The sequence below is a fragment of the Gorilla gorilla genome, chromosome 12 (assembly GCF_029281585.2).
Source record: "Gorilla gorilla gorilla isolate KB3781 chromosome 12, NHGRI_mGorGor1-v2.1_pri, whole genome shotgun sequence".
In the NCBI taxonomy this organism is placed as follows: Eukaryota; Metazoa; Chordata; class Mammalia; order Primates; family Hominidae; genus Gorilla; species Gorilla gorilla.
The window spans coordinates 114,581,681-114,607,300 of record NC_073236.2 but is presented as its reverse complement, the minus strand read 5'-3'; the positions used below and the strand labels follow the sequence as shown (position 1 = coordinate 114,607,300).

Below are 25,620 nucleotides of genomic sequence, written 5' to 3'. Positions count from 1 at the left end.
CTGTGGTCCCAACAGACAGCACCAAGCGCGAAAGCAAACTGCTTCCGGCCTCAGCCCCTAGGCATAGACTGTTCTTCTGACCACACCACCTTCCCCTCAGGTTTATCAGCAAACTGTTACTCGCTTTTCCAGCCTCCTATCCTGGATTCCCTGCCCCTAGGCCCCCTCCTCCCAACCCCTGCCTAGACTGAGCTGAAAGACCCTTCCTCTCCTATAGTTCCCCTACCCAGGAGGCAACGGTCAGCTCCTTGAGGGAAGTGTGGGTGTCTGATTCATGCTGGCATCCAGAATGCTTAGACGGATGCATTTAGTCCAAGGCAGGCACTTGATGAATGACTGTCACAGAGTAGGTGCCTGACATGAGTCCATAGACGCAAACAGAGACACACGTACAAATCTACAAACCCGTACAAATACAACTGTGTACGAGGTTCCAGTGCCTCTCGGATCTTTACGATTCCAGATTAGGAAACAAGAGGACTAAAACGTCCCTTCTAGACTTAAACATAATTGTCACTTTGCATTTATGTCATTCTTTGCAGCTTTCAAAGCACCGTCACATTTGGTGGCCTGTGAGATTAGGTGGTTCCTCTCTCTAAACATCTGAGGCTACGATCTGACCTACATTTCAACACTGCTCACTGGATGGATTATTTTAAGCCATATACAACGTCTCATTCTGATGCGCTGGGCTATGACGATAATAATCTTTCACATTTGCACTGTACATGGTAATTAACAAAGCATCTTCACATATGTTATTTCATTGTATTCTTACACTTTACAGAAAGCAGAGCTGGTATTATTTTTTTCTGTTACACAGATGAAACACCTGAAGCTCAGAGAGATTATCTGACTTGCAGGGATCAGAGAGCCAGGAAAGGAGGCCTTTAGAACCAAAATTTACATCTTTTGTTTACCAGTCCATCGGTCTTTCTACTGCAACATGCCACTATACCCTACCATGTCAACAGACACACACACAGTGACACCATAAAGATACAGGCAATCCAAGGTCAAGGCACACTGGCATTCACAGGCACAGACACTCTCGGCTGGCTGTGCCCAGACACAGGACCCCTCCCCACAAGAGATTTATGTCTCTTGAGGCCCTCGCCTAGAGACAGCCAGCCTGACATACGTGTGTTCCCTTCAGTACTTAAACCGGATGCTACTGACCCAGCATCGGTTGAGCAGATGTCTCGAGTTGGTGCTTGAGTCGAGGGGATGAACTTGCCGGATCTAGCCAGCTACTTGCCCGGGCCCCCTGGGACAAGAAGCATGCCCAGCCTTTGCCAGCTGGCTGGCTGGCCTCCCAGGGACTGTCTGTGGTCATGGAATTCAGTGAAACGAATTGGCTTCTGCAAGAGGCAGAGCCCTGTCCCGGGCTGCCTGAGCACCAGGCTCTGCAGAGCTACAGCACACGCTTGCGTACCCCAATGCCGCACAGACACTCACATATGCTTGCACACACACCCGTGCCCAGGCCAACCTGCAGAGGCTGATCCCAGCGTGAGGGGTCAGGCAGTGGGCTGGGAATCACTGTAGATGCGCATGGGCCCAGAGCCCTCCAAAGCCCCCTACTTTTTCTGATCTCAGTCACCTCCCAAGGCTCATCAGCCCTTTATTTCAATTATTCAACAATATCCGACAAGTAACCATTGACTGCTTAGGTGGTGTCATAATTACCGAGGAAAGCCTTCCATCCTCCTGAAAGGCCACTCTCCTGGAGGGGAGAGGCCGTGTCTCATTGGCGCCTCTGAGTCCCCCACAGCTCCTGGGTACTTGCACACAGAGGTGTTCCAGAAATGCTAAATAGCTGACAACGGTGGTGCCCATCTGGTTCCCAGGCCCTCCTGCCAGGGCTGCAGCCCCTTGTCCACAGCCTGTCCACCTGGCTGGGGCCTCATTGTCTTCTGGAGGTGCAGGGTGGGCCAGACCTCACACCCACAAGCAGCACACCTCAGCCCTGTCCACCTCTGAGGTCTCTATGTCACAAGGCCAGACACAGGGGTGCACTCAAAAAATCTATTGAGCACCTACTGTGTACTGGATACAAAGATAAACAAATAGGAAACTCGGTTCAGAGGGAGACAACAACATGTAAACAAGTACCTGATGCCATGCTGAGCCCAGACTGGAGTGTGCTACTGCTCTGCCTGTGGCCACTTCCATGGCACCAAGCCCACACATGTCTGCTCCTTCAGTAGCACACCCGGCTCTGCCAGCCCTTGCTTAATAGAGGGGAAGATCCAGATAAAACTACTTTGTAGCCATGTGGCCTCTCTAAGCCCCAGTTCCTCATCGGTAAAATGGGGATGAGGAACCTCTGATCATCATCCTGCTCTGGGCGCCTCCTAACTAATCGTGATGACGGAGTGAGTCAATTACCGTGCAGAGAACACTCCTTTACATGCCCTTCCACGCAGCACAAACATTACGTGGGATGATTACAAGGAATATCCCTAATGCCCTGTGGCTCTCTGCAGAGGCAGCTGCAGGGTATGACCAGGACTCCTGTGCCAAGCCCAGGTACCAGAGAGGAAAGGCTCATTTCCCAATTATCCTGGGACACTGCTCCACCACTCAGCTCTACTCTTTTTCTCTTTTTTTCCCAGCCAGGGTTTCACTATGTTGGCCTTGAACTCCTGACCTCAGGTGACCTGCCCACCTCAGCCTCCCGAAGGGCTAGGATTACAGGCATGAGCCACCACACACCGCAGCTTTTTTTTTTTTTTTGAGATGGAGTTTTGCTCTTGCCACCCAGGCTGGAGTGCAATGGCGAGATCTTGGCTCACTGCAACCTCCACCTCCCAGGTTCAAGTAATTCTCCCACCTCAGCTTCCCAAGTAGCTGTGATTACAGGCACGCACCACCACGCTGGGCTAATTTTTGTATTTTTAGTAGAGACGGGGTTTTGCCATGTTGGCCAGGCTGGTCTCCAACTCCTGACCTCAAGTGATCCATCCGCCTCGGCCTCCCACAGTGCTGGGATTCAGGCGTGAGCCACTGCGCCTGGCCCATTCTTCTATTCTGCACAGCTGAGCCTGGCCTTTCCTGCCCTGGCCCTGGGCGACTCACCTTATCAGCAGGGCTGGGCTCCATCCCTAACCTGGCCATTAAGAGCAGGAGGGACCCAAGTGACTATGGCCCCTCACCTAGGCCCCTGAAGGGATCTACAGCCCCTGCCATCAGGAGTTAGGTCTCATCACCACTTGCCTTGTTTTACTTTTGTTCAAGGGATAAAGGGAACTCAGGCCTTTAGTGACTGATGACCCAAAGAGAGACAACATTCCCTTCACGTGCTAGGCTCTCAGTGGACTCTAAGCCCACACTCTGTCCCCACCCATGGTTTCCTACTCTTCTCCCACGCCCCTGCAATTCATGAGGCGGCAGTGGGTCTAAACCACAAAGGTGTAGGTAGGTAGGTAGGTAGGCAGGTAGGTGGGTGGGTGGATGGGTAGGTAGATACCCAAAATAAATTATAAAGCTAACTTAACATATGCTATGTCCTGGTGTTAACCACTTGCACACACCATCTCGTCTGAACCTCTCAAGCCAACTAGGAGCTGTTTTCCTGCTCACAGCCATGTTGCCAAGTCACGTGACAGAGTCCAGCTTCAACACAGGCCCTTCTGCAGGGGCCAAACAACCCCCATCCAAGACTGTACTGACCAAGGTTAACTACATTTGACATGTAATAATGTCCAATTTAAGAGAATTTTAGAGAACCTGAAGCCCAAAATGTAGGTCCTGCTCAGCTCAGGGATGGGCACTGTTTACATCACAAACCTGCTAAGCACGTCCAACCCTCTCCTAACTCCCCCGAGATCAGAGTGAGCGCATTATCGCTGGCTGGGTCTCTGAAGAAGTGAGGGTGCAGCGGCTTTTTCTATAGCTATTTAAACATACTAAGAAGGATGCTCTTTGAAATGACCTTACCGCAACCACTGTCAAGCAAAGAGCCAGCCCTAAGTGACCATGTGGGGGCATCTGAGTGCAAGAAAGGCAGAACATGCCCAGGAGCAGGTGACAGACTGCGGGCAGCAAGAATGACTGCCACTGGAACTGGCAGGGACCCCACCCAAGGAGGCCCTTGTACTTGCAGACCAGAGTGGAGAGAGCCCATGAGAAATCAGTGGCTGCCAGGCCTCTAGGCTGGACTTTGATGGGGAGGGGAAAGGAGGAACCGCAGCCCCAATGCTGCCCACAGACGCATACACACACACACACACACACACACACACACAGACACACACACACACGCACATGTGCAAACGCATAAGTGCTGTGTTTCCCCAGCACAAAGATGCACCCCAGCTGCAGCTTCTACTACAGGCAGGAGAAGGCTTGATCAGAGGAGCTGCCCAGCAGGCCTCACCCACCCCTGGGGGGCAGGCATGGCTTACCCACCTCGATGTCTTCCTACCCCTCTACTAGGCCCTCCAAGTACGGTCACTCAGTTCATCCAACAGCCTTGCGGAGCCCTGCTACATGCTAACTACCTGGAAAGGTACCTATGTCTGAAGAAAGGGAGGGAGGAAGAGAAGAAAAGAGGAGCGGTATGTCCAGGGAGGGAGAGGCAGGGAAGGAAGGAGGGCAGGAGGCAGGAAGAAATGGTAAGAAGCTGCGTGTCTGCAGCAGTGCCTCCATCTGGTGTGTGTGCCTGTACACGCAGGTGGTGTGTGCAGTTCTTGCTGGAGATGAAGTGCCCCCAACTTCTCCCCAAGGGCAAGAGCGCTATTATGCGGTGAAAGGCTTTCTCCTGCAGCAAAAGTCCAGGGGAGAACTACGAATTCTCATCACATCACCGCCGGGGGGCACTGTTCACTCCATCCCCCTTCATGCAGGAGACAGCCTAAGGAGCACAGAAGCCAGCCTCATTCCAGCCTCAGCACTACCACTTACAAGCTGTGTGACTCTAGGCAAGTGACTTAACCTCTCTGAGCTTCAGTTTAGCCCTTAATAAGATAGAATGATGAAAATAATAGTGTCTACCTTATGCGGCAATTGTAAGAATTAAATAAGATAGGCCCGGCGTGGTGGCTCATGCCTGTAATCCCAGCACTTTGAGAGGCCAAGGCAGGTGGATCATGAGGTCAGGAGATCGAGACCATGCTGGCTAACATGGTGAAACCCCATCTCCACTAAAAAAAAAAATACAAAAAATTAGCTGGGCATGGTGGGCGCCTGTAGTCCCAGCTACTCAGGAGGCTGAGGCAGGAGAATGGCATGAACCCGGGAGGCAGAGCTTGCAGTGAAACGAGATCACGCCACTGCACTCCAGCCTGGGCAACAGAGCAAGACTCTGTCTCAAAAAAAAAAAAAGAATGGAATAAGATAATGCATGCACATAGCACCCGGCAGTCGGCGTTCAATACATCTTAGCCATTGTGTTTCTGAGGCCAGAGGAAAGGGGACAGCACTGAGAACAGGGGCCTGTCCTGGGGCTATGGACTCCCCTCTGATTCATATTTGGGGATCTGAGGTGGCCCTTGGACTGTTCTTGGTCCCCTGTCCTGCTCCCTCTGCCCCCCACCCCCTGCTCCATACTCCCCTCTAAGCTCTCAGCCTCCCCACTGCTTGCCTCCCCACCCACCCTCCACGAGGCCAGCCCCCTCCCTCTGCTGCGGCAACATTTACCAGCTGACTCGCCCTGACCACAGCCCCAGAGCTCGGCCTGCCTCCTCCCCATCTCCCCAAGCAGCCCTGCTCTGCCCACCATATGGATGGCGGGTAGGGCAGGCGGCAGGTGCCAGGGGGACACACACAGGCCACTCTGTACACTCCCAGCCACAGCGTGGCTGCCTCAGCCCAGCACCCACAGCTCTGCACTCCGCCTCCCTGATCCTGGGCTCCGGGATTATTCTCCTGTGGGAGGGTCTTGGCTACTCTCATTTTTCTTTCCGTTCCACCCGTAAAATATTTCCCGAGCACCCACTCTGTGCTATTCCAGGTCCTGGGGATTCACATGGAAGAAAAGGGCCGTGACCCTGTGCTCCAGGCTAGCAGTGGGCAGAAGTTATCTACACCAATAGTTCTCAACATCTGTGCGCAACAGTATCCCCTGGAGGGATGGTTAAAGGTGCCCGGCTGGGTCCCATCCCCCGAGTTCTGGCTCAGCAGGTCTGGAACGGGGCCTGAGCTTCGCCTTCCCAGGTGATGCTGAAGTTGCTCATTTGGGGATCCCACTTTGAGAACCACTGGTCCCCTGCAAACTATAATACAAGGCCGACTACAGCCTGGGCTTTGAGGCTTTGACCAGGGAGGAGAAGAGATTAGGGAAAGGGCCCATGCGGCAGAGGGAGCAGCATAAACAAAGACCTGGAGACTCCAGGAAGTATGGGAGTGGGGCTGGAGTGAAAGGTGCATGGAGGCGTGGCTGGGGGCGGGGGGGGGGGGGGGGCGGCATTGGGCAGAGGCTAGAGGGCCACATGGGGCCAGGCAGTGGAAGGGCCATTGGTTGGCCACACCCCTTCCATCTGGCTTGCCAAACAGTTCCTTTGTGCACAGTGCCCCTGGCACCTGTGCCAGGCTCCCTGGGCTGCAGACCAAGCCTGTATCTTCCCCTCTGCAGCTACCAGCACCCCTGCCGCAGGCCTGGCTTTCATGGGCTGCTGTGGTGGCTGTCAGTGTCTCTCCCCACCCTCCCTGGGTGGCTCCCTGGAGGTGCTGGAGCCAGCCCAGAGGTGCCGGGGAAGTGTGCCAGGTGAGCCAGCATGCGTGGTGTAGGTGTGGGCGGCTGGGGAGGAGGCCTGGCTATGGCCCGGCCCTTGTCTATCCAGATCGCTGCCATATTTTGGCATGACCCCTCCTGCTGGTGTGTGAGTGTGCACACTCTATCAGCACCGGGATCTAGGGCTGGGTGTGTGTTTGTTGCCGCTTGAGCCAGAGCAGTTACTATGGGTAGATAATAATAGCAATCGTAATCCCTCATAATTGGACCAGACTTTGCTGTCTGCAGGTCACTTCCATGCCCATGACCTTATCTGACTTCCACAACCACCCTTTAAAACAGGCAAGGCTGGAGTCACTATCCCCATTTTCCAGCTGAGCAAACACAAGCCCAGATGGCCTGAAGTCACATCTCCAGTAAGTGGCATACTCGGGACTAGGACCTGGGATTTCTGACTCCTGGTCCAGCATTGCTTCTCAGTCCTGAGCTATTATAATGCAGATCCTGACCCGCTCCCGTCCATTGGTGGTGGCCTGGGGCTCCGCAGCCCAGAGCAGCAGCAGCGGCGTGGGAGTACAGTCCAGTAACAGGAGGAGTTTGTCCCAGCTGTCCCCACCCTCCCCACCTGTGGGGAGCAGCTGACCAGTGACTGCCAGTGCATTGATGGGGAGCTGCGTCAGCAACTGTCAGGACATCGGACCCAGAGTGGGGCGAGGCTCAGGGTCACCTTATCCGACAGAGAAAGCAAGCCAGGCCCAAGAAGGGGAGGGAGTCAGCCATGGCCACAGTTGCCACTCCAGAGCACAGGCGGCGGCAGGTGTCCCCAACTCTACAGCCAAAGGGCCTGGGTCTTCATGCTGCTTGAGTCCTGAGCGGGGGCAGCCTAGGGGCCCGCAGGTATCCAGGACTATCAGTTCTTTTCCCATGGATTCAGAAGGGAGGAGCCTGATTGGTCGCCCTGGGCGTCCTGCCCAGTGGGCCGCAGCGCATGCTGGCTTTCTGACCTGCTCTGGCTGACTGGGTGCACACACCCCCACGGTGCTCTACAGGGTGCTGGGCTGGGAAGGCAGGTCCCTGGGCGTCATGTGCACTCCTGGGATGTGTACATGTGTCCCTAGCAGGACCTATGCAGGTAGGGCTGTGGGAAGGGCTCGGACCTGGGAGACAGGAGAACAGGCTGTCATCTGGACCTGCCACGGCCCAGCGGGGCTCAGCTTCTTCATCTGTAAACTGGGGCCATCTGTCCCTGCCCCATTTGTCTCAAGAGTTGTCCCCAAGGACCAAATAGAACCATTGATGGAAAACTAGGAAACAGAAACACACTCTGAAGAACGGTAAACCCAGGAAGGAGCTGAGCACGCGAGAGGGAGGTCTCAGAGCTGACACCCTTCAGGTAGGGTGCTGGCTGCCTCTAGCCCCAGAGTGCCCAGGGCCCCCAAAGCTGGTGCCAGGTGTCCACCTTTGTTCCAAAAGAACCAACTGCTGCCCCCATGAGCATGCCCAGCTACTCCCAGACACCACCAAGCAGCACAACCCCCAGCGCTACTCAGGGGAAGGGGAGCAGGCAGGGGGAACTGTGGGCAGAGGCACAGCAGACAGACATGCCAGGAAGGCCTATGGCCATCATAAGATCCCCTGGAGGGTGGCAGTGAGTTCACCATTCCACTGACAGAGGGCAACACAGTCCAGTGCTGGGGGTTAAGGGGCAGCTTTTCCTATCATGGGGACACAGCTTGGTAAGGTCCCAAGACAGCCTGTGGAGACCCAGCAGGGATTCCCATCAGTCTGATGTAATCTCTGACTGATTCAGGCACAACCTGGAGTTCAGCAGAAGGGTGGAGAGGCCACCCCCAACTAGATTCTGAAAACACGGAGGTCACCAGCTCCATAGCCAAAAGCCATACCAAAGATCACCAAGCGACATTCACTTGGAGTCTGGGGTGGGGGGCGGGGACAGGAAATCACCATCTCCAAAGTGTGCTGGCGCCACACTGAGCCCAGCCTGTGCCTCCGTCTGTGTGGGAGGGTGGGCCCCTGCGGCCTCGTGTCTGCCGTGCCCCACCCCAGAACTTGTCTTTGGTCCCCTAGAAGCTACTGAACACCTTAAGGAAACAGAGGCAGCTGAGAGAGAAGTGATTCACGTGAAGGCCCACGGCTAGTAAGAGGCGGGTCCGAGAAGGAATCCAGGTTCTGGGACTCTCTGTGAGGCCAAACCCTCACAATGGCACAGACCTGGGCTTTGAGCCACTGTGCGAATGCCATGGTGGTTAAAAGCCTGGGTCCTGGAACCAAATGCCTGCTCCATCACCAGAATTGAACCTCTGCAAGCCTCCGTTTCCTCATCACCCAAACAGGGATGTGATGGTCCCACACCCTGTCGTGAGCACTGAGTGATGTGGTCATGCACTCAGTATGAGGAGCCGGCTGTCATCACATAGGGACAGGGCTCTCCCTCTCCCAGGCCAGAGGGTCCCCAGCAGAACCCGCTGCTCACCTTTCGGTCCTCCTCCCGCTCCGCAGCAGAGCTGCTGGTGTCCCCGGGGCCGCTGGAGGGCATGGCGGGCAGCTGGGCGCCGGGAGGCAGGCTGGGGCTGCGCGGGGCTAGGGGGCTGCTGGGCTTTGGGGAAGGAATTATCGTGGTCTTTGGAGGCGAGAGTTAAAACTTAAACATAGATCCCGGTGTTGAGCCCTCTGGTGAACGGTGCCTCTGTCAGCCTGTGGGTGGGGGCTTCGATGGCTCCACCTGTGGGGGAGAGAAGAGGATCAGTGGGGCGGAGCACCCCACCCTCCCTGGGTCGGGCCCTCAGCCCAGGGCCACACCTGGCCTGTGAGGCCTGGGGTGTTGCTCCTCCTTCTGGCCTCACCAGCACCCCAGAGAGCAGAGAAACCGAGGCAGGCTCCCTTCAGGGCCACCTCCTACCCCAGCAGCCTCTGAGAGCCTTGGAGTGGCAGCAGTCTCCCCTCCGTGTCGCTGCGGCCAATGGGTGCCACTTCTGGGACCTCCAGCTGCCTCCGCCTCCTCCCTTCTCTTCATTCACAGCCTCTCTCTCCTTTGAAAGCTTCCCGCATCCTCCCTCCCACCCCAACCAGCCCCTGGGAAATCCCAGCCTCCCCCAGAGGCCCCTAGCCCGGCTACGTTTTCCTTCTAATCTGTCCTCACCCCCACCCCCACACCTCCCGCCACGTGGAGGAAGTGAGTGCAGTCACAGGATGTAGTGAAATGAATGTCACCTCACTTCAGGACCGGCGCCTGGGCCCGGAGAAAGCTGAGGTCTGAGCTCAGGCTGCAGGCCTGGTTGGCTCTGGCCTAGGAGGGAGAGGCCACGGCCACGGCCACGGCCAAGGCCACAGGCCATGGCCACGCTGAGGCAGGAGTGAGGCTGCTCTCTCCCCCACCCCATGAACCAGCCTCATTTTCCTGCAGAGTTGGTGGGCTTGAGGGGTCCTCTGAACCCACACGGCTGAGTTTTAGGGGCTTTTCTTCCCTCTGCTCCAGGTGTAGGCCTCAAGCCAGAGAAATAACAAAGCCTGCAGCTCAGGCCACAGCTGGGGTGGGGGTGTTGCTGCCTCAGCCCCCTCACTCAGAGACACACAAGAGCTCCCCTGCTCCCCACCCCCGGAGGAGGCGGCCGCCAAGCCCCTGCCTTGAGTGTGCCAGGGCCCAGGAGGGGATTGGCAGGCAAGGGAGAGCGGGAGGCAGGCTGGATCTGGGCCCACCCACACCCTTCCCCTTCCAGTTCCTGGTTCTGCTTCCCCAGCTCCCCCTCCCTCCTGGGTTTCTCCTCCCATCCCCCTCCAGCCAGGGCTCCCTGGAAAACCAGGACCGGGAGAAAGCACAGGCTTGGCTCTCCTACAGGCCTAGCCCCTTTCTCCAGGGGTGCATCGTTGCCTGGGAGTGGGTGCCCCAGCCCTGGCTCTGCCCCAGGGGGTAGTGGGAGGAAGGAGCTGGCAGGAGGAGCTTCTTAGGGCCGGGACAGGAAGAGTTCCATCAGGTCAACCCAGAAAGGCTGGAAGCAGACCTGCCCCACAGCTGAGCCCTGAGGCAGCCCAGGTGCACTGCGTCCATTCCCCATACCCCTAGGCACAGCGCAGTGCTGGGCTCAAGGAAGGTTCGCTGCCCGGGTCCCGAGAGGGTGGACGGCAGCAGAGAGCAGCTCCATGGGCCACATGCCACTCAGGGCCTGGCTCGTGCTCTGCATCTGGGCAGCTGCTGTGCCGTGCCCAGTTTACAGGTGACGGTAAGATCAACAAGGCCAGGACCCATCAGAGGCATGAACCCAGATCTCTCTGACACTAAAGTTCTGAGGGGTTGGGTTCACGTCCCCCAACACACACCACAGAAGCAACTCTGAAGATCCCAACAGAGAACTGGTCCAACCCAGAAGCACTCGGCTCCCAGCCCTTAGCAGCCAGTGATTCCCTGTCAAGCCCCACTCCCCATTTGTTACCACAGACATTTCCAGCCACACTAAAACAAAAACCTTCGAAAGGGTCAGAAGCTAAGAGGGGCAGAGTCTGATTGGAAAGAACGTTGAGCCCAAAGTCCACAGGGGTGGGATCTACTCCTGATGGAGGCTTCCCCGGCCCTCAGTTTCCTCACCAATGAAATGGGAGAGCAGGACCCCTTCTATTATTAGCTCTGACCAGCCAAGGAAGCTGTTGCGGCCCCACAGGCACAGTGGACACACAAGGGGCTGACAAGGACAGGGCACCCCAAATGGAGTCGGGGGAGACCCAGGCACAAAGGAAGCGGGGCGGGAGGGTTGTCTTGATGCTGCCCTAGGCTTAGGGACACCCAGAGGGCATCTGTGCCGCCACGGGTGCGGCGAGGTTCAGAGAAGCTCTGGAGAGGAAGGAAGCTGGAGGGAAAAGCAGAACTTCACAGGGCATTGGCCCCAAGGGCAGACACCCCAGATAGGAAAGGAAAGGAAGATTCTCTTCCTCCTCCCCCTCCTCCACCCAAGACTCTGACATCTGAGCTGCAGAAACTGTCCTCACAGAAAACGCAGCTGACCTGGGTCAACCCTTTCGTGTTGCTCAATGGACCAGCCCTGTCAGTAGCAGTCCCTCAAAATCATGTCCATCACCTAAAATCCTCCAGTATGTGTCTGGGCAGGCCACGTACTACACAACTCTAGGGGGCCCCAGTTGGTGGCCAAGGTCCCAGACCTTGACATAGCATTGCCCACCTACCCGTAGAGGCTTCATTCTTCCTTCAGGCAGCCCAGCCATGGGGAGTGGGCTCTCCTGGGCCCACAGTCCCAACACAGCAGCGGGTGTCCACCACACCGGTCCTTCCACCGCACAGCCCTGGCTGCTTCCGATACCAAAGCGTTCATCCCACCTGGGCCAAGGGCTGCACTGCCACCACCACCGCCACCAAAAAACCCTTGCCAAGAACCCTACCACCATGAAAAGCAGCTTTTATTTCCTCCTTTTAGAGTCCACAGTGACCATGAATAATGTTTGTAACAGCCACTTAAAAAATTTCAAGGAATCCCACCATGAAAACATCTTTGTATCACAGCTGATATGATCACCATCTCCACTGCGTCAACTATAAAACTGTTGTGGAAAAAGAACTGAAAGCTTTGAATATGCATACCAAGGCTCACTACCTTCTAAACTCAATGCAATAGAAACATTTTTTGTTTGTTTGTTTAGAGCAGGTTCTTTCTCTGTCACCCAGGCTGGATGCAGTGGCAGTATCATAGCTCAATGCAGCCTCAAACTCCTGGGCTTAAGTGCAAGTGATCCTCCCACCTCAGCCTCCTGAGTAGGTGGGACTACAGCCATGTACCACCACACCTGGCTTTTTTTTTTTTTTTTTTTTTGTAGAAACAGGGTCTCCCTATGTTGCCCAGGCTGGTCTTGAACACATGGCTTCAAAGGATCTTCCCACCTCAGCCTCCCAAAGTGTTGGGATTCCAAGCATGAGCCACCACACCTGGCCAAAAGATTTTTTAAGACATAAAATCACAAGATTAGGCTGAACAAGAGAAGGAATACCACCAACAAAATTGTGGAATCTGGAAAGCAGACTTGTGACAGCCAAATTTCAGACAGGCGTGTGAACGCTGATATATAACACAGTCTTCAACAGATGCTTATATGACAGCACCAGGTACTCTGGCACTAGGGCTGAAGAGGATGCTCGTGTGAGAAACGAGAGGCTGAGTGAGAGTAGTGAATTCCTAGACCCTCCTCTACAAGTTTGAAGGTTTATCTGTAGTCACTGGAGGGCATAAAATAGGGGGTCTTTGCACAGAGTCACTTGGCACAGCTGAAAACAAAGATGATATATCAAACCAAGGAGAGGAAGGTTATTTATTTATTTATTTTCTGAGATGGAGTTTCACTCCTGTTGCCCAGGCTGGAGTGCAATGCCGCGATCTCGGCTCACCGCAACCTCCGCCTCCCGGGTTCAAGCGATTCTCCTGCCTCAGCCTCCCGAGTAGCTGGGATTACAGGCATGTACCACCAAGCCCGGCTAATTTTGTACTTTTAGTAGAGATGGGGTTTCTCCATGTTGGTCAGGCTGGTCTCGAACTCCCAATCTCAGGTGATCTGCCCACCTCAGCCTCCCAAAGTGCTGGCATTACAGGCATGAGCCACTGCACCAGCCGGGAAGGTTATTTTAAATGCTGATGTCCAGTCTCTCAGGCTATTCCCCCATTGGGCTCTAAGAATACTGGCAGCCAGACAACCATTTCCTTCTCTGGAGAATCGAATGAGTCTAAGAGGAAAGGTTTAAGGATGCCAATACCAACATCAGTACCAAAATGGGGTCAAAATGACTTATTCAGGTCAGCCTATGTAGACCTGAAAACCAACAAGTCCACTATCATTCTCAGAGCTTCCGATCAGTTGGGTTTTTTTGTTTGTTTTTGTTTTCTGAGACGGAGTCTTTCTCTGTTGCCCAGGCTGGAGTGAAGTGGCATGATCTCCACTCACTGCAACCTCCGCCTCCTGGGTTCAAGTGATTCTCATTTCTCAGCCTCCCGAGTAGCTGGGACCACAGGCGCCCGTCACCACTCCCGGCTAATTTTTGTATTTTTAGTAGAGACAGGTTTCGCCATGTTGGCCAGGCTGGTCTTGAACTCCTGACCTCAAGTGATCCACCCACCTTGGCCTCCCAAAGTGCTGGAATTACAGGTGTGAGACACCGTGCCCAGCCAAAATTCTTAAAGAATAAACCAAATCTTAAACAATCTTCCAATTAGAATTATTTTCAGCCAAATTATCATTTAAGTGTGAGAGTAAAATAAAGACATTTTCTTTTTTTTTCTTTTTTTTTTTTTTTTTTGAGATGGAGTCTCGCTCTGTCGCCCAGGCTGGAGTGCAGTGGTGCAATCTCGGCTCACTGCAAGCTCTGCCTCAGGGGTTCATGCCATTCTCCTGCCTCACCCTCCCAAGTAGCTGGGACTACAGGCGCCCACCACCATGCCTAACTAATTTTTTTCTATTTTTAGTACAGACATGGTTTCACCGTGTTAGCCAGGATGGTCTCAATCTCCTGACCTCGTGATCTGCCTGCCTCAGCCTCCCAAAGTGTTAGGATTACAGGTGTGAGCCACCACACCTGGCCCTTTTCTTTTCTTTCTTTCTTTTTTTTTTTTTTTGAGACGGAGTCTCGCTCTGTCGCCCAGGCTGGAGTACAGTGGTGGGATCTCGGCTCACTGCAACCTCCGCCTCCCGGGTTCATGCCATTCTCCTGCCTCAGCCTCCCAAGTAGCTGGTACTATAGGTGCCCACCACCACACCTGGCTAATTTTTTGTATTTCTAGTAGAGACGGGTTTCACCATGTTAGCCAGGATGGTCTCGAGCTCCTGACCTCGTGATCTGCCCGCCTTAGCCTCCCAAAGTGCTGGGATTACAGGCATGAGCCACCGCGCCCGGGGTCTTTTTTTTTTTCTTAAATAGAGATGGGGTCTCACTATGTTGCCCAGGCTGATCTTGAACTCCTGGGCTCAAGTGATCCTCCCACCTCAGCATCCCAAAGTGCTGGGATTACAGGCGTAAGCCACCGTGCTGGGCCCTAGTAAAGACATCTTCAGACATATGAGGCCTCACGCTCCTTTCCCAGGAAGGACAGGAAGATGTCCTCTAATACGCATAAGATCCAGTACAGGAGAGATGGGAAGGGAGGCTCCAGGATGAAGGGGAAAAGAGGCCGCATGCCAGTCACCTGGCATGAGCCAGAGAGGGCCAGCCTTCCCACTGAGACTGGGGCACGAGTGCCGTCATGACCATGCCCTCTGCTGTCGAACTGTCTTTTTACCTGACAAAACTACACAGGTATCGCTCGTGGCCATACTCTGCTATCTAAACCCAGGAACTGAATAGATTTTTTTCTTTCTTTCTTTCTTTCTTTTTTGAGATGGACCCTTGCTCTCTAGCCCAGGCTGGAGTGCAGTGGCGCAATCTCGGCTCACCACAACCTCTGCCTTGTGGGTTCAAGCAATTCTCTTGCCCCAGCCTCACGAGTAGCTGGGATTACAGGCACCCGCTGCCATGCCCGGCTAATTTTTGCATTTTTAGTAGAGATGGGATTTTGCCATGTTGGCCAGGCTGGTCTCAAACTCCTAACCTCAGGTGATCCACCCGCCTCGGCCTCCCAAAGTCCTGGGATTAGAGGCGTGAGCCACTGTGCCCAGCCATGAATGGATTTTGATATGGACAGATGTGTGTCCTGGAAGATGTGCTCTAATGAGGGGAGTGAGCCAAGCAAGAGGAGGACACGAAAGCCAGAAAACAGAGATTCCAACCGGAAAGTAATGGGAATTCCAAAGATGACCACAAAAGGAAGTCACAGAGCATCAGCTACAATGTGCCTAGAAAGCAACTAGCCCAGAGTGAAAGAGGATAGATAACTTAAAAAATGGAACTGAAACATCTTTTACCTGCTGTGACTGCCCGTGTGGAAAGCAATACTGATGGCTATTGGAAAGTGTGGTAGGCCCACCACAAAGAAGTGAAAAATGCTGGAGGTGATGGATATACCAACTATCCTGTTTTGACCATTACACAATGTATGCACGTATTGAAACATCACATTGTACCCCATAGAGATGCACAATTATTATGTGTCAGTTAAAAAGAAAAAAAGAAAAAGAAGTCCTAAGGTAACAGTATTGTTAAAGAAAAATAAAATTATATTAGAAGTTGTGGTAGGAATTAGCAACAGGTACAAAAAAATAAGGCAGATGAGAAACAAGGTAATTATTAACTTCAGGGAAAAAAAAAATGAAAAGAAACTATTATAGTGCACCACAAGGCTCAGCTGTGAATAATAGTTTTATCGAAATAATAAAATAAACACTGTGTGTAGGTTTAACAAATATATGTGTGTGTATATATATATGTATATATGCATGTATGTACACACAAATTACTTTTGTATGTACCACAAAAGTAATGCCTTAAAACAACACATTATCGGCCGGGCGCGGTGGCTCACACCTGTAATCCCAGCACTTTGGGAGGCCGAGGAGGGTGGATCACCTGAGGTCGGAAGTTCAAGACCAGCCTGACCAACATGGAGAAACTCCGTCTCTACTAAAAATACAAAAATTAGCCGGGCATGATGGCGCATTCCTGTAATCCCAGCTACTCGGGAAGGCTGAGGCAGGAGAATCACTTGAACCTGGGAGGCGGAGGTTGCGGTGAGCGGAGATGGCACCATTGTACTCCACCCTGGGCAACAAAAGCGAAACTCTGTCTCAAAAAAAAAAAAAAAAAGTATCTTGCAATTCTGCAAGTCAGTAGTAAAAAAAAAAAAAAAAAAAGACTCTCCTTACTAGGCTAAACTCAAGATGTTGGCAGGGCTGCATTCTTTTCTGGAAACTCTAAGGAGAATCCATTTCCTTGACATTTTCAACATCTAGAGGCTGCCCTCATTCCTTGCCACGTGGTCCCCTTCCAACTCCAAAGCCAGCGATGGCCAGTCTTTTTCCCATCACAGTACTCTCTGCCTCGTCAACATCTCCTGCTCTGACTACTCTTCTGCTTCCATCTTTCACTTCTAATGACCCTTCTGATTACACTGGGCCCACCCAGATAATCCAGGATAATCCCCTCATCTCTAGGTCATTAATTTAATCACATCTGCAAAGTCCCTTTTGCCATGTAAGGTGACATATTCACAGGTCCAGGGGATTAGGACCTGGCCATCTTAGGGGGGCCATTATTCTGGCTACCAAATGCACAAAACATTTTTCAGGCTGGACACAATGGCTCATGCCTGTAATCCCAGCACTCTGAGAGGCCAAGACAGGAGGATCACTTGGGACCAGTCTGATGACACAGGGAGATCCTGTCTCTACAAAAATTTACAAAATTAGCAGGGTGTGGTGGCACATGCCTGTAGTCCCAGCTACTCGAGAGGCTGATGTGGGAGGATCGCTTGAGCCCAGGAGGTCGAGGCTGCAGGGAGCTGTGATTGTGCCACCACACTCCAGCCTGGGCAAAGATCGAGATCCTGTCTCAAAACAACCAACAACAACAAACAATTTTTTGAAAAAATATAAGAAGAGTACTGTCAATATTTAAGGAGGATGGCTGAAGAGTAGAAAGGTTGGACATGTAAGAGGATCTGCCAAATAGGAAATCAATGGAAAATGTCTAAATAGATGAATCAAAAATATGCACTTTACTCAGAAATATGAGATGAAAATTGCTGGAAGAAACAGCCAAGAGAATCGAAAGCGGTTGCCTCTGAGAAGAGGATAAGGGTAGGAGTAGGCAAGGAATCACTGCATTTTGTTAGGAGGTTTTAGTACTATTCGACTTCTTAAATTATATGCATGTACTACTGTGAGTAAATAAAAATGAATTTTTAAACAGAGAGAGTGGGGATGGGAGAAAGGGCTTACATCCCAACTGCAGCCATCGGTTGCGTTTGGCCTCCATTTCCTCCTCTATAAATAAGAGTGTAGCTGAGGCCTTTCCACCTCTGTTGTTCTATGAAATCATCACGTCCCACAGAATAACCATCATCAGCTCCTCACACCCACACAGAGTTCCATCACCAGCTACAACACTGGTACCTCCCTCTCCACCCCCCACCCTCACGAAATGTTTAATCCTCCAAACACATCATTCCCACTGCGTCCAGCCCATGGGCAGCACAAGTCAGTGCTGCCTGCATCCGTAACCACAACCCCCGCTCACTCAGCCCCTTCTCAGACCAAAGAGCTACATCTCCACCATCTCCCGAAGCCTCAGGACTGCTCCCCTGCACCACACTGTCCCCACTGCCGTCCCCACTTCCTCACCAACCCCAGCCTCATCAGCACCCCCGAGATGACCACCCAAGCCTCCTCTCCATCTTCAGATTGAGAGACTGCTGGCCCCCCTGCCACCCCACAGTCTCTCCTCAACAAGAGCTTGCACATAATTATCCTCTTCCAAAACCAAAACTGTCACGGCCCACAAACCTAAATCCTCACTCCACCAAACACGATCCCAATATTCTCACCCTAAGGGCCCCTTGTTCTCCGTCTCAAGTTCTCTGTCTGAATGGCTGAAAAATATCTGACCATTTCTGTAGCAGGTCCTTCTCCCTCCCTCTGCTTGCATTCTCCTTTTCCTCTAGTGGACTCTGGTTGTTCTGCTCTACCTAGATGCCTTCCCCTCCTTCCTGGTGGGAAACGCTTGTCAAAGGGTTTTCGTTGTGCCTGTGCTGACCTCAACCCTCACCCCAGGGAAGTGGTGAGCACGTGACCAGGCAGAGCCAATCAGAGGCCTCCCTGGAACCTTTTTATCGATGCGATGGAAGGATGCTAACATGGTCGATGTGAGTCAGGGGCTGCCAGCTGCTGTCTTCCCGCCATGTGGGTGAGCCTGCCTGAGAACGAAGAGTTCAGAGATGAAGACAGAGGGATAAAGCATTGTAGTCACTGTCTGGGCCCCTGGTCTTGCTGTTCCTGGAGGCAGGGACGTCTCTGAACTTCCGGGGACTGTGAGCTTTCACTACTTTGGTATGAGTCTATGACTTGTGGCTGACACCCTCCTGACCTAAGGGCTAATCTCAGTCCCCTCCAGGGCTCCTTAGGAGGCCAACTGCGGGGCTTCCAACACTGGCCTTATTTCTTACCAGCTGTGTGGCCTGAGGCGAAACTGTGCCTCAGTTTTCTCAGCTGTAGAGTGGGAGAAAGAACTTTCCACCTCACAGCGCTGCTGTGAAAATTAAAATGGAATGCCCTGAAAATGCTTCCCAGAGCGCCTGGCACAGAGAAAGTACTCAATAAATCTTAACGATGATTACTCTCAGATTCAACCAGCCCGCAGATTTCTCTCCTTTCTTGAAATCCCTGGAGTTCCTCTAAGTGGCCTTCGCTCAGGCAGGAGCTTGTACTTAAGCTCCTCCGACATGCCAGGCCCCGTGAGCAGAGCTTTACAATGTCAACATCTCATTAATCCTCACACCTCACCCCAACCCTTTGAAGTGGGTACTATTTTTATCCCCATTTTCCAGATGAGAATAATGAGGTATGGAGAGATTAATAAAACTGCCCAAGGTCACACAGTGGGTAAGGGGTGGAGCCAGGCACAGTCCAGGTCCATCCCACTCAGAAGCTCACAGCTCTCCACTCCCTCTCTCACAATCAGCATGTGACTGCTGCAGATCTATATTAACTTTGGGCACGGACTGGCCAGAAAACAAAGTTTCCAATCAGTCTCTCTCTCCTGGTCAGGCTTGTCTGCAGTGGGAGCGGGGAAGGAGGGCACTGGAGCATGCTAATCACAGTATTCAATGCCCTGCCCAATGCAGTGGTCATTCACTCATTCATTCATGCAGCTATTTCCTGAGCACCTACCATGTGCCAAGCACTGTGCTAAGGAACATGCACTGTCCTCAATCCTCAAAACAATCCTATGAAGCAGGTCCTATTGTTATCCCCATTTTATAGAAGACATGGAGGCTTAAAGAGGTTTAATACCTCTCTAGGGTAGCACAGCTCGAAAGCCCCAGGGCAGGATTATGAATCCAGGTCCGTGTAACTCAGAACCCTTTGCAAATGTGGCATTTCTTGGTCATGAATGAGCATGCTAAACACACATCTCAGAGCCAGGGCCATGATCGATGTTTGTGCCTCTGGGGTGACCCTGGCCCACAGATAACAGTCCCGTGGCTAAATTTCCTATTTGAGCTTAGGAGGAGGTGCAAATGTGGGTGACAGAAGGCAGCAGAGTATCTTGTGCCCCACCTCCACCCCCTGCCCAATCATCTGCTAGGGTAGGGGTCAGCTAGGGGCCAGGAGAAAGTGGAGGAGACCTCCTAGACGGAGATGTCTATCTGTCAGCTCTTTCCCCTCCTGTCACAACCTCTCTTGGTCATAAGACTGGGGATGGATAAGGAGGAGGGAGAGGGAGGGGGGTCTTGGTGCCATTTTCCAGTGAGATGGCCATCACCATTCCATTGCCCTGACTTTCAGAAACATTACTTGCACCCAAACTACCAGCTGCCCATAGAATACCAAAAGCCACTGGTGACAGGCCAGCAGTCCTGCCCTCTGCAAAGCTGATTTATCTGGCTCTAGAGTCACAATAAGACGGCTTGTGGCTCTCACACCACTCTCGAGGCCATGGCACCACCAGCACTGGCACCACCAGCACTGGCACCACCAGCAGGAGCACTTATGATCACACCAAACCTGCTGCCACTACGGCGGCCACATGGGAGTCTGAGTCAGACTGCTTTGCTCACACTAATGGTTGCCATGACACAGCCCCAAAAGTGAGCGGGGGGGGAGATTTATACCTAAAATAGACGCTGTTAAGGAGCTGAAGTTGTTCTCAGGAGCCAAAATGAGCCAACACAGACTTCCGTAAGGCAGCACCGATTTCCAAGTGCTGCAAGCCAGGAGAAGCCCTGTCTAGGGGTCACACGTGCTGTGGGTCAGATGGTCTTCCCACGGCCTGGGAGTCAGGGGCACAGGGTGGCCAGGCTGAGAGTCCATGTGAGAATCAGACACATGGTCCTGGACGGGGTCTGGCAGTGACCAGCATGGGTCTGATTTTATCATCCACAGCGGAAGCGGCCCACGGTCATCTGCACGTTCCTCTACTTTTCCAACCTTCTCTACAGCATGGTCCACAGCTGCCAGCTCCAGAGCCTCTATCACTTAGCCCCCTACGCGTGGCCCTGTTCCCCCACCCAACTCTAAAACCCTCTGGGGATGCTGACCTCGTCCTCGGGGGAGAGTGCTCCCACCAGGGACATATCATAATGCTTTCCCTGGGAGAGAAGACACCCACACCCACTTGGCTTTCTCGAACTCCTTATGCCACTGAACTGACAGTGGAAAAAAGGAGTTATGCCACTGTCTGGAGTGATTGATCCTAGTTACCAAAGAGAAAACTGGATTGCTGATCAGCCACAGAGCCAAGCAAGACTATGTCTGGAACCCAGCGAATTCTCTCAGGCACCTCTTAAGAACGTCCATGCCCAAAGGAAGGCTGAATGGAAAGTTATGGTAACAACAACAACAAAAACGGGATAACTAAGGATTCAGGGTTTGGGTTACTCCACCAAGTAAAAGAAGCATGACCTGCTAAGGCTCTGGCTGAGTGTGGAGGAAACACAGAATGGTATAAGAAGACAACGAAGCCAGGTAGCAAGTGTAGCCTTGTGAACAAATGCAGAAACCAGGCCTCTAGTGGTTTTGCACATTTTCTATTAACTTGATATATATATGTGTGTGTGTGTGTGTGTGTGTGTGTGTGTTTGCCAAATGGTAACCATTTTCTTCTTTTTTTCTCCTTCCCATTGTTTTCTATACAAGTTGTTGACAGTTAGCTTGATAATGTAGTCTTTAGGTAACAGAATATTCAGTGAGACTGTGACTGACTTTGAGAAGTTATTGTAGCCAGGGATTGGTAGAATGATGGTTGGGGCTCTCTGGGCAAAAGGGTGAGAATTTCATAAGAAGGATAATTATCTTGATAGGTAGACATCCAGTTGTTTGTTCTTGTATGGGAGTTCAGATGTTGTAGAAAGGTGCAAATGGAAGCTGTACAGCCAAAGGGGTAAACTGTGCCAGTTATCAGTTTATTAGCCCATCATTGCCTGTGCTGTGAAGATGGAGCTGGGCCCTTTAACTACTTTTCCTTTGTCAGCTGGCACAACTGTGGAGGGCACTGAAGAGGCATTGAAGGAGGAGGTGGGTTTCCTTTCTAGACCTAGTGTGCTCTTGTTGGGTTCCTGCATTGTATACAACTTCTCTAGCAGCCAGATCTTGCTGCACGGGCGCTTCCCAGCATCAGGGTCCTGCCAGATATGAAGCTTCCCAGCACCCAGCTCCTGTGCTGCTGCAGCTTCTCCAGCATGCAGCTTTCCAGTGCCCAGCTCCTGCAGGAGTGCCAGGCTTTTGCAATGCAGACAGCTTCTCCAGCACCTGGCTCCAGCAACACGTCAGTCAGGAGTACCCAACAGCCAGGAGCTTCTCCCAGCACTACCCTGGGAAAACGTAGCAGCGGTGTGCTTCCAGCAAGATACCTCCCACCAACAACTTTCCTTGGGACCCAAAAAGATGGATTTCCAGTAAATTCCAGAGGATGGATTTCCAGCAAGTTCTGCCAACATGGCATTACAGAGACGTTGCCATCCAGGGAGCCATGGCCACACCCTCTCCATCAAGGTGTGGATCTCAACCCTGCGGGGCCTCTTCCTTGGGCACTCTGTGGCAACCCTAGAGGTAGGGGCTGTTCTCATATCTATTATTTTTGTATTCTTTGGAGTTATTTTTACTTCTTACTAGCCAATTCCTCATTATTCCAATCCAATTAGAGTTAATAATTCGTTATGTGAAACTTTCCTTGTTCCAATCACCGTGTGGTTTCTGTCTTCTGAATGGACCCTGACTGATACAGTCACCTGCGGCCCCAAAGGGCCTTTTTCCATCCTCATAGCCCTTGAGCTCAATTCAACATCCTGGCCAGCTAATCACTCCCTGCTTCAAGCACTCACTCAACAGCCATTTCTTGAGTGCCATTGTGGAGCCGGGCCCTGGAGTGAAAGGAGACCCCTGCTTCTGGAGCTCACCAGCAACTGTCTTCTGTGTGTTCTCTCCCAGCCATGACTCCATCTGGCTCCTTGCTTCTGGGTCTCCAGCCTCAGATTCTGCAGCTCTGTCTCTGGGGCTGGCCGGGAGTCTTGATCCCACTTCTGCACGGTGGGTGCTCCTCAAAGGTCATGTTCTACCTTCAGCTTTTCTCTAAATGCTCTTCCTCTAAGACACCTGGGCATAAGTTAACATATGCCTCCTACTGCCAGGGGCTCCAGCTCTATTTATTTTCATCCCAACTGGATGACTTGCAGTCCCTAAAATCCTACTCTTCCAGAACATGCTTCTTTCAGAGCCGGCTCTATTTTCTGGTTTTTCCCTCTATGTGGAAGTAACATTCCCCTCTCTTCAGCTGCCTAAGTCCCAAACCCTGGAGAAAACTCAGGTCCCACCTTTCCCCTGGGTCCTCACATCCAGCAGGTACCTGGTCCTTGGGCTTCTCTCGTCCCCCTATTCCCTCCAGGCCCTTTGTACCTCTTGTGTCTGTGGCACAATAACCTGGTAGATGCCCTGTAGCGGGTCCACCTGCCTCTGGCGTCTCTACCTCCCACCCCACCCTATCAGCAAAGATTGCCCACACATGGCTCCCTCTATGAAAACCTATGACACCTGATGACAATTTTAAAAAACTGATTGTGAGTGTACTAAAACCATCGAACTGTACACTTATATGGGTGAACTGTATGGAATGTGAATTATATCTTAAAGCTATTATTTTTTTTTTTTTTTTTTTTTTTTTTTTTTGAGACGGAGTCTCGCTCTGTCGCCCAGGCTGGAGTGCAGTGGCGCGATCTCGGCTCACTGCAAAAGCTATTATTTTTAAAAATCCGGTGATGCCAAAGATTTGCACACGTGGTAAAATATACGCTCTGGCCTGGTGTCACCAGGGCTGGCTACAACGCAGCCTCCGCCCACTGCTCTGGCCGTGCCCCCACCTCTCCCAGCTGCATCATTCCAGGCCCGGCTGCTGTCCCGGAATGACACCCCTGGCTCCCACCCTCTCCCACAGGGCCCACTCAGCTCCTCTCTCCCAGTCCTTCAACCCAACATCTCTCCTCCCCCACACACTGTCCCCTTCTCCTCGACCACCCACCCAGGGGTCACTGAGTGTTCCATGCGTATATAGATGTCTCTGATTTCTCAAAGAGACGAGGTCAGAGTTCATGTGTTGCATCTTGCTGCCCGCCCCACCCCGCCCACAGCTTGTCCCCCGCAACCCCGTTCCGGGTGACCCTGGAGGCAGAGAGGACTGTGTGAAGTCACTCCCAGGCAGCTGCAACATCCCCAGCACAGTGCTGCGGTGCCTAGAGCGACCCCCCACAATCCCCATTCTAGGGGTCGCTTGGCAGAGCCCCCAAGGCACTGCGTCAGTGGAAAGGCTGTTTGCAGGAGCTCCGAGGGCAGAACATACACCTGCTGTGTCTGCAGGCTCACCTGCCCCAGATCCCCAAGGTGAAGGGGGTGGTGAGGGCCTAGGCTATCAGTGAACCACAGGAATCAGGGGGGCCGAGTCCTTGTCTGGCCTGTGACCACCCTCTCCCCACACCGTCCATGGCCACACTCCCCCAACCCCACTTCCTAAACCAGCTCCCTCTTGGGTCAAAACCAGGAGGTCCCCCAAAGGGTCTTCAGGGCTTGGGAGCGGCTGTTGGAGCTCGTCCCCCCTCCCACCAACCCACTTCAGCAGGAAGGGAGCTCGCTGCTCTCAGATTTCCCACAGGGCCGCCTTTCTCCTCATCGTCTGTCCCAACAAAAACAAACCATTTGTGGAGGGGGCCGAGGGAGGGAGAAGAGCCCAGGGTTCCGAGCAGCACATCTCAGAACCATGGGCCCTGCCTCCAGCAGTCCCCGCCTCAAACCCTGGCTCTGTCACTCAGAGATTCGGGCCTCGGTTTCCCAAGTTGTAAAGCGGGGTGAGAAAGAGTCCCTATTTCATAAGTCTATTTTAAGATAGGAGGGAATCTGAGTCGAGTGTTTAACATAGGGCCTGGCACGTGGCAGGTACTCAATAAATGTTCATTTAAAAATTATTATGTGCTTGATCAGAAAGAAAGGCAAGCCATATGCTCTTAGGAAACCTAGACTCTGGCTTCAGACCACACTTCGGAGTGGCTTGTGCTCACTCCTAGGAATGGCTGCTGTGCCAGGCTCCCCCTCCCAGCTGATGCCCCTAAGTCTCCAGCCCAGGCTCCGTGCCACTAGAATGGGGAATGTATTTACCAGAGAATGTCTACCTGCCACTGTGGCCTCAGGAGTCTCTCACAGTCAGGCAGACCACACACACACACACACACACACACACACACACAGAGATACAAACACACAGACATAGATGCACACAGAGATATACCTAGACAAATGCAGAGATGACCCAGGCGCACACGTTCACATACGCGCACAGCCCCCCTCAGGCCGCACACGCTGGGGCACCTGGAGCCGGAGGATGCTGGGCGGGCCTTCCGACACAGGCACACGCGTTGCACATTTCACCTACTGTATGGGCCAAAGAGGCATTTGGAAACCAGCTTGGGAACCTCATAACCATTCATAACATTGTTCTGAGAGAAAACACAAAACATTGCCCTATAAACAAACATTTGCAATAGAATTCCTCCAAAAGCTTGGAAATGCCTGTACTAGAAAACTAACAGAGCAAGAAGAGAAAAACCACATAAACTTGGTTTGCCTCTGCAAAATTAATACCAATTACAAAAACATTTATGTGAACTGCTTACCATTTACACCTAATTACCACGCAGCACAATTATGCATATCATTAAGGGTATGCCAGATTAATTATGCTGTACATTTCATTTGATTACAACGCCACACCCTGAGTTCATGTATGCCCCACTTCCAGGGGGCCAGTCCTG

General features: G+C 52.6%; 1 protein-coding gene and 1 non-coding gene across 7 annotated transcripts in view; both read right to left on the bottom strand.

The window, feature by feature from the left end:
• The window catches only part of DNMT3A (DNA methyltransferase 3 alpha), a 115,239-nt gene that overhangs the window by 76,914 nt on the left and 12,705 nt on the right, over nt 1-25,620 (bottom strand). For 5 of the 6 annotated variants that reach the window (XR_008676751.2, XM_055377581.2, XM_031007921.3 and 2 more), the window contains exon 2: nt 9,171-9,419. Coding sequence is in view for 5 of the 6 variants with exons in the window: in XM_055377581.2 (XP_055233556.1) it covers nt 9,171-9,233 (63 nt within the window). In the remaining variant the exon portion in view is untranslated. Of the gene's footprint in view, nt 1-9,170; nt 9,420-9,496; nt 9,519-25,620 lie in introns of those variants that run through there. The other variant, XM_055377582.2, reaches the window with a different exon arrangement.
• Nucleotides 23,985-24,096, bottom strand: MIR1301 (microRNA mir-1301). The gene has a single exon (NR_106371.1). It is a non-coding gene; the product is annotated as a microRNA mir-1301 (primary transcript).